General features: G+C 57.8%; 1 protein-coding gene across 2 annotated transcripts in view; it reads right to left on the bottom strand.

The window, feature by feature from the left end:
* The window catches only part of BCAS4 (breast carcinoma amplified sequence 4), a 53,879-nt gene that overhangs the window by 12,931 nt on the left and 27,792 nt on the right, over window positions 1-13,156 (bottom strand). For both annotated transcript variants that reach the window (XM_045771554.2, XM_045771552.2), the window contains one exon: window positions 13,018-13,152. In XM_045771554.2, coding sequence (XP_045627510.2) covers window positions 13,018-13,152 — 135 coding nt within the window. The remainder of the gene's footprint in view (window positions 1-13,017; window positions 13,153-13,156) is intronic.

Here is a 13,156-nt window from a genome sequence, read left to right on the forward strand (position 1 = left end):
ATGTTGGAGATGCTCAGCCTTGACCGTAGAGGCAGAGACAGGAACTAAATAACAATGTAGAAATGTATAGAACCGATACAACGGTAGAGAACAAATTGTTTCAGTGTCAGTACCTGGCCAGGATACCGTACTACCGTTTTGCAAGATGTTACCACCGGGGCAAAATGGGCAAAGTGTACAAGGGATTTCGCTGTCTTATTTCTTAACTGCGTGCACATCTGCAATTTTCTCCATAAGGAATTTCAATCAAATGCCCCCCCTCCCCCAGCCGCACAAGGAATGGACCCTGTTTCCACACTGCTCCTCCCTGGACCATTCCAGCAGCTCAGACCTCCTAGCTTCCAGTCAGGCCCACAGGCCAGACGCAGGCCATCTCGAACCCTCTAGAGCTGAGTCCCAGCCCCGGGCCCATGTCTGCTCCCTCTGTTCCCTCCACCTTCCCTTCCGGCTCCCGTGGCCTGCCCGCTCAGGGTTCACTGCTCCCCGAGACACCTCACACTGCCCGAGACACCTGCACACTCCCTTCCCCACCTCCCTCAGTGCACCCCCTGCACCAGAGGCCCTTCTCTGACCACCTCCTGCCCTCTCCCAACTCCCCGCGTGCTCTTCTCTGCTCTTCTCTGTCCCCTGGGGCACTAGACTGTCAGCGGCTGGAGGGCAGGAATATTTTCTGTCCTCTTTGGGTTCTGAGGATCCGAAAGACCAAACAGCTCATACAGGTGGGTGGCTAAGTATTTGCTGAATGAACGAATGAAGAAACGACTGTATGAATGAACAGAACAGAGGGGAGGTCTGTGGAGATTTGGCATCAAAGGAGTTAAGTCTGGCCCAGGGGCTGGGGAAGGAGGGGGTGAAGGGCTGGGGTCCTGGAGCAGCCCAGGAGGACTTAGAGGGGAATGCAGGGAAGGAAGAGGCCAATGTGTGCCTCAGCACAGAGGGGGGGAAGGGCGGGGCCGGCTCCAGGAGCAAAAGCCCTCGGTAGAGAGAATACCCTCCAGGCCGGCCCTGTGCCCACCCCCAAAACACACCCCAACACACTTCAAGAAAACCAGAAACAGGGTTTGGGTAGAGGCTGAACTCACTTTCCGGGGCCTCCTGGGGACCTAGGGGTCAAGTCTAAGGGGCTTCCTACCATCTGCCCATTTCCTCCAAAGTGGCTCACAGCTTGGGGAATGAGCAACCGCAGGAAGGCGGGGTTTGGGGGGTGGGGGTGGGTCACAGAGGGCCTTGGATTTGCTCTGATATGCTCTCCAAAGCTCCTCGTGGAGCCAGTCCCTTCATCCAGCACAGGAAACTGTCCCACTCCCACATCCCTTGGACAGCACTGGCCCCCCTGCCTAGCTGTGTGATCTTGGCCAAGTTACTTACCCTCTCTGTGCCTCGGTTTTCTCACCTCGTAACGGGGCTCATAACAGTTTCTACTTCACAGGGTGTTATGCCCATATAACTGCAAAGTGCTTACAAAGCAGTACGTGCCCAATGGTGGCCGACTAATTTCGTTATTATGGCCCCTGAATTCATATTCTTTTTAAATACCGTTAGTAGCTTAGAAAGAGCCCAAGTGTACAATTTCATAACATTGCATTTTTAGTATTAAATGCATTCAGTTTCAAAGCATGAACATTTAAACTAAATCACAGTTGTGGGAGCCAATGCTGGTACCGCTTGGATTTTTAATAACAAAGGGGCCTCAAAAATTATAAGTGCCGGGACATCTCCCAGCCACTAAAAGGCAGGTTCACTTATCAATCACGGCTGCTGGCTCACAGTAGATACTCAGTGAACACCTTCTGGTCAGTGACAAGTTCCAGGAGGCCACGCCAGGCACGAATACACTGGCAGCCAGACCCAAGAGCAGCCCCCGGCCCGTGGCCTCCCACTTCTCTCAAACCAATGCCTGATGCCACCTAAGCCATTCCTGCCCACCCTCCCCCGGCCACCACACACTCCTCGGGGTATCGCCCAGGGCCTCCGGAGCCAGGCCCAAGCCAGCTAAGAGCTGCCAGTCACAGGCGGGGAAGAGGGGGTGCTGAGACCCCTAACCCAGGTCCCGGCGGGCCCCTCCCCACCAGGGCTCAGCAGCACCCAGGCCTGGAAACAGCCCCTCCCTGCTCCCCGCTCTTCACTACATTTACAAGCCAGCATTACCCCCTTCTGACTGAGGTTCCCAGGTTAATTATTAGGACTCTCCAAGTAACAGGAACTTTGGCCTTGACTTTAGGTCTGGCAGCAAGACCAGGTGCGATGGTATCAGCCGAAACAGGCACCTGCACGAATTGACTGCTTAATGAGACGTGGTTTATTTTCCCAGAAGAAAGCTGACCACGAACAGAGCCAAGTTCAAGAGCTTCCCAGGCTCCTTAGGCATCAAAGGGATCTCACTTGCTCCAGAAGCCCCAACCCCAGCCGTGGGCATCACACAAGTATCTGCACTAACGAAGGGCTCACCTGCACCAGTCACGTCCCTCGGAACCAGGGTGGCCGATGGCAGCTGCCCACCCTGTGCCAGCCCGACCTTGCCCAGGAGCACCGTGCAACCCAGTGCAAAGCCAGTGCTTCCCTGTCCCATGGCCGCCACTCCCCTGAACCCTCTCCTTGTCTGTCAGAGGCACGCAGCCCTCTTCAGATCTAGCTGCTCATAGCACCTTCCCGGGAGCTTTACTTTCTGGGGAGACCTCGAGCCTAGGCAGGGACCCGGTTTCATCATTCCTTTGGTGCTCAATCCACAGCTGTTATTACTAATGGCTCCCAGGTACCGAGTGTCACTGCAGGACTCCCTCTTACGGTACGCTTAGGTCCCCAAGGATACCAGGGCTCTGAGAGGAGCAGTGCGCGTCCACGAAGCAGCCCAGCCAGTGGACGCAGAACCAGATTCAGACCTGGGGGCCCCTCTACTCCACCCCTCTTTCCATCTGAGGAGGGAGGGGTCCTGGTGAGACCCGTGAGGGGAGGAAGAGCTGAGAGGGAGGGGGGCAGGGGGCACAGTGAGGCTTTGTGTGGTGTGTGTGACACAAGGAGACACAAGGAGACAGAGAGAAGCCCAGAGACACATGGAGAGAGGCAGAGAGGGGCAGATGAATGCTTCAGAGACAGGGATCCAGATGGACACGGAGCCTGACAGGGGCGGACCTCTCCAGGTAGCCAGTATGGCCCCCAGTGTGTTGACAGTGGTGGGGACTCAGAGGGGGACCCCAGGTGCCCCTGGTGCCTGTCCCCCTCTGAGCCGCCACCTCGGCCAGGCGGGCTGTGGTCCTGGCGTGAGCAGGGGGAGTCTGGCCCAGGGGGGACAGTGGCTGGGGGAAGAGGGAGCTGCCCCATTCAACCCCCACTGGTGGGATGGGTAGCATCTCAGCACAAGCTCGTGGGGGTACAAGTGGAACCGACGGTCACTCAAAAGGAAGTTTCTACGACATGGATCCTGGCAGCCCACACTCACAGAGCAGCTGCTGGGTGCCGGCCCCATGCTGAGCGCCGCACACGCGAACCCTCATTCCTGGAGGCTGTGTGCAATCCAGCAGGTGCTTTGCAGCCGGATGGCTGGGGGCATCTGGGCTGCTTCTCTTCCCTCCTCTGGCTGATGACGGGCAAGTGGCTCTACCTCTCCCTGCCTCAGGTGCTCTTCTAGAAAATGGGCCGGTGATGGACACCCACCTCACTACGGCAAGCGGGAATAGAGGCCGGAGTTCAGTCTGGAGCGCCCAGCACAGTGCCGGCCACGCAGGACGTCCTCCCCTGGCTCCTCCCCTGGTGATTTACGAGCCTCATCACCCAAACAGTGCTCATGTCAGAGCAGAAGCCCGACAGAAGTTCGCAGGTAAAGAGGGAATCCTGCATGCTGAAACCCTCAACCCAATTCCACGAGGTTTGAGCACTGCTCCCCCATTTCATAGAGGGGAAAGGTGAGACCCTGTTTCAAGGCCATGGTGCTGGTGAGCAACTCCACCAAGGCACAAACCCAGGGCCGTTGGGCTTAGAACCCATGCTTTCATGTTTTTAAACTATTTTTGGGGGACACTGGGGTGGCTCAGTTGGTGAAGCATCCGCCTTTGGCTCAGGTCACGATCCCGGGGTCCTGGGAATTGGGCTCCCTGCTCAGCAGGGAGTCTGCTTCTCCCTCTGCCTCTGTCCCTCCCCTTGGCTCGTGTTCTTGTGCTCTCTCTGCTCTCTCTCAAATAAATAAATAAATAAATCTTTTAAAAAAAATAAACTCCTTATTTTGGAAATTTTCCGTATTTACAGGAAACACAAGAAAGCAAAGAGGGGACGATGATGGGCTCCACATACTATGTCCGGTTCTGAGAACCGTCGTTCATCTGGGCCAGCGGTTCCTATCCCAGGGCAATTGTGCCTCCAGGGGCTTCTGCAATTTCTGGACTTCGATGATGGTCATGAACGGAGGCATCTGGTGAGCAGAGACCAGGGACGCTGCTAACATCCTACGATGCACAGAACAGCCCCGCAGCAGACAACGATCCGGCCCCAAATGTCAGTAGGGCCAAGGTTGCGGAACCCTTGTCTGAACCCATGCTTTCAACTACCCCCCCCGAGTACCACAGTTCGGTCTACACTTGGGGGAGCACTATAACAGGGGAACTGGGAGAGCACGATCTATGAAGGGTGACCTTGAGGGGGACACTCGCACTCCCTCAGTAAACAGGCATTGACCTCACACCTGGCCAGCCTCCATAGGAGGCCAGGGGGGGGCCAACAGGTCCCCCGAGAGTTCCTTGAGCCTCAGATTTGTTTTCAAACTCAATCTATTTCACATAAAAATCTGCATTCCCAACCTCTCTTTTTTAAAAGAAGGCCAAGGCCAGACCACTTAGTTCCTGGCTGGCCTTGAGGGCACTGCCTCTTCCCATCGGCAGTCCCTGCCTGGCCCCTGTGCCGCACTTAGGGCCACCTGACCCCCGTGTCTGAATTTCGACCCCTGGAGCATGAAGAGCATGGGGTCTAGAACCAAAAGAACCCACCCCCAGCGAAGTGCAAATGTTCTAACTCGTCCGAGCCTCAGTTTCTCATCTGCGCAGCGAAGTGGTAGCAGTACCCGCGTGACAGGTGCACACGAGGACGAGCCCAGCCCGGGCAGGCAAAGAGCGGGCTCCCACTGGCCCTAAGAAGAGCCCAGAGCGCTCCGGCTGCTGACCGGAGACACATAAGACAGTCCCGACCCTTGAGAAACTCAGTCTGGGGGAACGACAGGTGAAAATACAGACGGCACCCCGAGGTGCTAGGACACCAGGGGATGGACAGGAAACGGGGAGCCCAGAGGAACACTGCCCAGGGGTACACAGGCTGCTTCCCAGAGGTGGTGACATTCGACTTCGTCTTGAGCAACGAATCAACACTACCAGGCAGGGTGTGGGGAGGATATTCTAGGCCGGGAGGGGACCAGCATGTGCAAAGGGCACGGTGTCCACCAGCCCCGGGGATGCTGCGGTCACAGTGACGCCGATGGTGGACGCCAAAGCTGCTGGTCGGGTGCTCGAGAGGGCGCCCCACGCACCACCCACCAGGGAGAAGACGGAATGCTCCCGCGTGGGCTTCAACGCACAGCCCCTGCGAAACAGAGACCCCTCCTTGTTGAAAGGAACTTTCTTCTCAGTCACCCTCAAAATCTCAACAAGAATGCAATGCTTTAAAAAAAAAATCTGTTTCACAAACCAGCCTGCCAGGAGGAGCCCTTGGTCCCTGCCCGGCACACATGCCACCAAATGTCTGGAGTCAAACAGATCCATGAACACGTGCGTCTGTAGCTCACTGAGGGCCAGTTTGGGGGGGGGGGGATGGCTGGTGAGTAGGGGGCTGGGGACCAAGCGCCACTCAGCCCTCCATTGTTGCGTTAATATTTGCCATCTGCTCGTGTTGCATTTCCACCGCAAGGGATGACGGGACAGAAGGAGAAGAAGAGGCCAGTTCAGGGCCCGGGAGAAGGAGCCTTGGAGTCTTCTCTGCCTTCTTTGTGTTGGTGCCTGGCTCGGCCTCCACCGCCAGATAAAGCCCCAGCCAAGCCATGCCTCCTTCCGGGAGTCACCCCTCCAGGGGGATTGGGCAGAGGGAGGGGGAGGCGCCCCAGCCAGCCAGAGCCTCCCTCCCTCCCTCCCTCTGCTGGGCTGGGTGGGGAGGGAGCTGGGGGTGCATAGAGCAAGCGAGCGAGCTGGAGGGGAGGAGACACTGAGCCTGGCACTGCTGACTCCTACAGGCCAGCCTGGGCAGGGCTGCTCCACCCACAGCCTCCCTTACCTCCAGGGAAACCCAAGAGGCGGCCCCAAGCTGCAGGGGAGAGGGGCAGGCCAGAACACTCATCCCAGCTCTGCACTGCCTGGAGACCGCCTCCAGAGAAATCGGGGGAGGCCTTCAAGGGCCCTGGAAGCCTGAAGAGCACCCACGGATTAATACTTACTGAACACCTACTACGTGCCCCAGCTGGGTGCGAAACTCAAAGGCCCAGACTCAGGTACCCAGCACGGGGGACTGGGGCCAGATGGTGGGCGGCAGGGAAGCCGCTCGGGAGCCCAGACCTCTGCTTTCTCAAGAGAAGGCAAGTACAGATGCTTGTGTGAAATGTCGTTTTTAAATGCTGGCCACTCATTCAAATTGCACACACACACACACACACACACACATACCCACACCCCCACAAGCTGGGCAAAGAACATACGTCGGCTGGCAGATTGGACCTAAGGATCTTCAGTGTCCAACTGCGACCATTGAGGCTGTGCTCCTAGTCCTTAGAGCACAGAGGGAGGGGACAGACGCACTGAACAAGGTCAAAGCTGGGTCAAATCCTGGCTTTGCCACTTCGGCTCGGTGACCCTGGGCAAGTAGATAGGCCCCTCTGAACCTCAGGTTCCTTCCCTGTGAGCGGGAGTATCGACAGCTCCGTCTGGGGTTGTTATGGGAAGCGGAGACAGGGCACAGAAAGCCCTTCGCTGGACAGAACCGTAACAGCCAGGCCGCAGCAGATGCTCGCGGAAGCTGCGGGCTGTTGGTCACGCTGCCACTGGAGGCTGAAGGGCCCCACTGGGTCGGCGCAGAGAAGGACAGAAGATGCCTCTTTGCTCTTCCCTGCCTCCAAAAGCGTCTGAGGAGGTACGGGCCATCAGCCTAAAATCCAGAGCTGGGAGTACGCTAGACACAAGCCACTGGGGCCACAGACTTTCGCCACAGTGCTTATTACCAATTAGAAACACTCGTTGCTGATTTCTAGACATCAGAAGGTTCGTAGAAGACTCTCGATGTCCAGCTCTCTCACCAAAATAGGAAAATCGGGTCCTACTTGGCTGCCACCCCATTCCGGTGAGGATGCCCGTGAGCCGCCGGACAGCCTGTCCCCCTCTGGGTGAGGCGTGGGCTCCGCCATCTGCCACGGGTCCCACTACTCCTCGTGGCGTCTCGGCGCCAAGCACGTCCTGCACGCTGCCAGGCCGCCCCGTGGGCATCTGTCCGGTGAGGAGGGGGGCCGGGCTGGGCTGCAGTCCTCCCCCCGCCACCCCGGGCAGCCTAGCCCTGTGTGGGTGTCACCACTTGGCCCCAAATGGTTCTGCTATTAGCCAAAGAGATTTCCTTGGAAAGCATCACACTCTTATCCACCAGAAAATTAATCAAAATGACACCTCCTGAACAAGATGTTTTGGCTCAACAGAAAACAAAACAAACAAATTAGCGAGGCTGCTCTGTGCCTCCGGGCACAGGCCCCGAGAGGAAGGCCTGGTGCCGTCCACAGGACACGGGGAAGGGGGGGGGGCAGCCCCGGGGCCGTGATGGGACCTGGGCCAAGGGGACACCTGACATGGTCTCCCATGCCCTTCTGAGGCCCAAGTCCCCATGGCTCCAGTTCTGTCTCACACTTCCAGTTCTACACACGTCTAGAAAGTTCTCCGGGTGTAAGGGGCCCTCTGTGTTGACCTGTGCCGACAGCCGCCCGCTCAGGTGGGGTCTCTGGAACCCAGACATGCGTCCAGGAGAACTGGGTCCCCCACCTGGAGCCTCTGTTCTCTCTTTCGACTGGACAGGGGCCCCGAGGCCCAGGGAGATGAGGATTCCAGCGAGCTCGGGGAGCGGCATGGGACGTTTCTAGGCTGAGGACTCTCACTCCTACCAACTGAACCCGGAAGCTCGGAGGGTACCACTTGCCCCACTCAATTCTCACAAGACACTGTTCAGGTCTCAACACGACACGGCCGACCCTGGATGCCAGCCCGAGCTCAGGGGAGAGAAGGAGCTTGGCAGTTCTCTGAGGGAAGCAGACTTACCACGTCACTCCCCTGCTATGAACCCTTCCATGGCTCCCCATTGCCCTCAGGACAGCCTTAAACACCTCTGTGTGGCCCAAGACCTTGCCAAACCTAGCCATGACCTCATGTCCCCCCAGATCTCCCTTCTGTTCACTTGGCCAAGCCACACTGCCCTTCCTTCCATTGCTCTGCCCTGCATGCCAACCCCCTCAGGGCCTCTGTGCCCCCTTTCTCCTAACTTCACACTGACTTCCTCATCATCGAGGCCCCAGCTAATGTGGCCCTTCCTTGGAACTAAAGTGGCCTTTCCTCACAGGCCATCCTTGGCTCCCTCAGAGCAAGCCAGGGTTCCCTTTCGAAAAGACTACGTACTGAATTCTCTTAGGATTTGGTCACTGCCTATATTCTCCCACTAGACACAAGCTTTCTGGGGGAAGAGATCACAGCTCTCTCTCCAGGCCAGGGAGGACAGAGTTAAGAAAATGGGTTCATGTCCTGATGCCCAGTTGTGCAAACTTGGGTAAGTTACTTAACCTCTCTGTGCCTTACTTTGCTCACCTGTACAATGGGAATAAAAGTAGCACCCCTCCGCCCACCTTCTGACAAGCTGAGAACGGTGCGTGCCACCGCAGGGCTGGCTCTGTGTCACCATTGCCACGATACCTGTGTACCCCTGAACAACTGGACAGTCTGTCCCGGGTCACTCCGTTCATTTCCAGGCACAGCTGGCTTTTCAGACCTGCTGATGCTCAGAATCAGAACCGTCCTTCGGAGAGTTCTGGAGTCTTTCTCTTCCTTTCTATTCCCACTGCTTGGGTGGGGGCCCTCGTCACTTTGCATCAAACACCAAACCAGTTTCCCCGGCAAGCTGAGCTCTCCCGGTCGTGCTGCTGTCGGGGAAGCAACCCCTGAGCGGTCTGAGGCTCACAGAGGCCAAGGGACCTATCCACGGACACGCAGCTAAACCATGCCAGGGACGGGCTCCAGCTACAGCGAGAGAGAAGTAAATGCTTAAAGGCTACAAGTAAAAAATCTTGGAACATTGTAAGAATCAATGTGCAATTGTAACGGGAAACTTACGTAGAGCAGCATGAAGATAGAGACCATCGTCCCATGAACACATGCGTGTCAGCATTAAAATCACAGCACGAACCACGTACATTCCTGTACCCGGACACAGAGGGCCTGGGGTGCCAGGCCAGCCCCCGTCTCAGCCTGTGGACGGACGGCCTGCTTCTCCGGCAGCTCAGGTCAGAGGTAAAAGGCCTGGGTTTTAGGCGAGCTCGTGAGGAGGGGGTATCCCCAGGCCGGCACCCCCAGGCCCCGTCAGGCCAGCCCAGGCCACAGCCGGCACCCAGTCACATGGGCAGGTGCAGGTCTGGGTCCCTGGTGCTGGGCACGGGGGTGGAGGGACTACTTCCTGGCCCTGTTTCTGGGGTGTGGGGAGACCCTGGCCCAGCTGCCCTGCACCCTCCCCGGGCCTCCCACTACTTCTGCAAAGTGAGGAAGGAGGGACAGGGAGGAGGACAGGCAGGAGGGAAGGTGGGGCTGGCCAAGTTAATAAGGACCAATTTTCTCTCCAAAAGGCCCCTGCCCAGCTCCAGGAGTGAAAGCTGAGGGCCCTCCTTCCTGGGCCCCATGAGAGGGTCCCCACCCCTCCCCTGATTCCGGAAAGGTCATGGGGGGCAGTGAGGGGTGTGGGCTTTCAGGGGAGTGCTATGGAGCACCCTAGAGGAAGAGAGCCCCTTGCCAGCATTCCCACCGAAAGCCCGTGCCCCACCCTTCACTCCACGGGGCTCTTGGGGACCCTCAGAGGGAGTCTGAAGAGGGTGGGTAAGGGCAAGAGATAGAATCTGGGGCTGTGAGGGGTGGCTTCACACTGTGGGGGGAGGAAGGCCCAGGGAGCACTGAAGGGAACTGGCTTGAGCCAGTGTGGAATCCTGGCTTTAGGGGAATCCACCCCTGTGCTCTATGAGAACCCCCACCTCCCAGCGGTGGTCTCAGGGGCCAAACTGGGCACAGCGAGGGTGCAGGGCCAAGCAGTACAGATTACCAGGCCTGAGCCCAGGCCTCACTCGCAGATCTGAATCCTGGCTTCACGACTTTTTGATTGAACAAGCAATTCGACTCTTTGGCGCCTCAGTTTCCTCCTCTGTAAAACTGGGACAATGATTGGACCTACCTCACAGGGTGGGACGTCTGGTGCCTGCAGAGTCAGGGCCCCAACACAAACTGTGATGATCATTATTCTAGAAGGTCTCCTCTGGTCCAGACCCTAGGTGCAGGTGCAGCCCTGGAAATCTCTGGGTCTGCACACGCACACTCACGGGAACCACCTGCCTCAGACAAAGCCCTCCTGGGGCCAAGTTTAACATGCTGGGTTGCTGAATGACTCACCACCCCTGCCTGGAATGCACTTCCTGGAACAAGTCACTGCAGGTAGGCCTGGGGGGCCCCCCTCCTCCAGTCTGGTGGAGATGAGAGGGTGCAGGTCCCAGCATGCCCTGCTGCACCCACGTGGGGTCCTGCTGCAGGAGTGGGCAGGGGAACCCCAGTGTCAGAGGCCTGCGGGCTGAGTTCCAACCCCAGCCCCGAGCTCAGATACGTGACTCTCTGTCTCTGAGCCTTAGTCTCTGCCTCTGTATGGGGACACTAGTGCCAACCACATGGGGACAACTGCAAATCACAGAAAAAGATTGGGAAGTGCAAAGACCAAGGGCCCAACAAGCCCCATTGTTAGGATACTTGCTGGCGGCCATGGGCAGCCAAGGTCCTCTGATTTCCTCCCCCAATGTGCTTCTAAACATCAGTGGGCAGAGCCCTGCGTGACCGGGGGGGGGGGGGGGGGGACGGGTTCCTGTTTATCAAGGAACAGTCACCATAGCTCAAGGGAGAGGAGGACAGAGAAGCAGCTCCTGACTTCATCATTGCTGGAAGGCAGAAAGATTGCATTTGTCTGGAGATGGGGAAATCCCAGAGGGCTTCTCAGAGGGGGTGGCATTAACTTAGGCTCTGAAGGATCAATAGGAGTTTCAAGACCATGAGCTCTGTGAGGCCACTGTCTAGCTGTTACTGGGCAAGCGACTCACCTGGAGGCAGGCACGGGAGCAGCACATGCCTCAGGCACGTAAGACAAGACGGAGCCACGGGGTCCTGCAGGGACTGGACAGGGAGCCCAGCCAGGCCTCCCAAGTCACACTGTTGAAACAACATTCCCTGGCCAAACAGAACGCGCGCACCAGCTACATGCCGTCCGTGGGCTGCAAGACCAGAACCGCTGAAAGCTTCCAAACTTCCACTGCGACTCCTCTCCGATCAGAACCACGTTGACGCCCAGTGCACGTGACGGCTGGGAACCGTAAGTGAATACACATGCCCGAAATGCCCAGTGCAGCACCTGGAACCCGGTCAGCAAAGTGGAGATGTGCGGGCAGGCAGAGGGTCGGGGGAGCAGAGGGGGGAACCCAGGCAGAGCCCGGGAACAGTGAGAGACCCCGCTGAGGGGCAGGACGGAGCAGCTGGCTGAGCTGTGAAGGGCAGGGCCCCAGAGACAGGTCAACCAGGGTCCAGTCCTGCCTTCTCACACCAGGCTGTGTGGCCTCCCACAGTCCCTTCCTGTCCCACAGCCTCAGTCTCCCCATCTGTAAAGTGGGGCAATGATAAAGATCCTTCCTCCAGAGATGGGTGGGAGAACGAGGGGCCACAGAAGCCAGCAGACGGAGCACTTGGAACAGACCTGAGAGGATGACAGGAACCACTGTCACAGCCTCGGCACCCGCGTGTGCAGAGCTGGAGAAGCCTCTGTCGTGGGGGCCATCCTGTACACTGCCGAGTGTTTACCAGCACCCCTGGTTTCGTTTCGTTTCTTTTAAGATTGATTGATTGATTGATTTGAGAGACAGAGCGAGCACACAGAGGCAGAAGGAGAAGCAGGGTCTCTGCTGAGCAGGGAGCCTGATGTAGGACTCGATCCCAGGACCCTGGGATCATGACCTGAGCCCAAAGCAGACACTTCACTGACGGAGCCACCGAGGCACCCCATCACCCCTGGTTTCTACCCACTAGATGCCAGCAGCCCCCCTCACATCCAGCTCACAACCATCCAGACATTGCCCTGTGTCCCCCGGACCGGGGGACCCGCCGATAGTAAGTTGCAAAGACAGCTGTGTCTTAGACACTGAAGGTCTCCCCTGCAGAATCAGTCTGGCCTCAATCTTCCCATCAGTAAAAGGGATACAATGATGGTTTCTTTGGGGTCGTAGGGAGGATCCCAGGGAAGCAGAGATGTGGAGGGAAGAGGCCTTTGCAAGTTATAAAGGGCCACGTGCAGGCTGGCCCTGCATTCCCAGCTGTCCACCGACCCAGCTCCCCTGGTCCGCTGGAGGCCGACTCATGCCTTCAGAAGGAGGACACACCCTGAGCTCTGAATGTCACCCTGAGCACGTCCTTAGGTGTATAAGGACAGGACAGGAGGGCAGGGGCTGTCCCCGCTCCCTGCAGTAACCCCAGAAGGACCACAGTGCTCAGCATACAGCAGGTGCTCAATAAATGGTGGATGACTAAGCGAGCGGTCACAGCACTGAAGCTCAAAGCTTAGGGCAAGAAGGGGCGCCCAAGGGAGGGAGACACTCCAGCCACCCGGGCCAGCACTCCCTCAGCCAGCCAGCCAGACACCATTTCCTGTCTGTGGAAGTGAGACATGCCCTTTGAACTCTCACTTCCTGAGCCCCTCTCCCCAGTCTGGGGTCTGGGAGGAGGTGGGCGGTGGGGAGATACTCACGTTCCTGAAGGAGGGAAGCCCTGTGGAGCCCAGCCATCTCCGCAGAGCCTGCGAGAAGGCCCCGTGGTCCCGCTCGGCCTGAAGCACGTGGGCCTCCAGGAAGGAGACGTGGTGCCCAACCATCTTGACGAAGGCCTGG

This window comes from Ursus americanus, chromosome 22, assembly GCF_024610735.1.
Source record: "Ursus americanus isolate L20-20 chromosome 22, mUrsAme1.1.p, whole genome shotgun sequence".
Lineage (NCBI taxonomy): Eukaryota > Metazoa > Chordata > Mammalia > Carnivora > Ursidae > Ursus > Ursus americanus.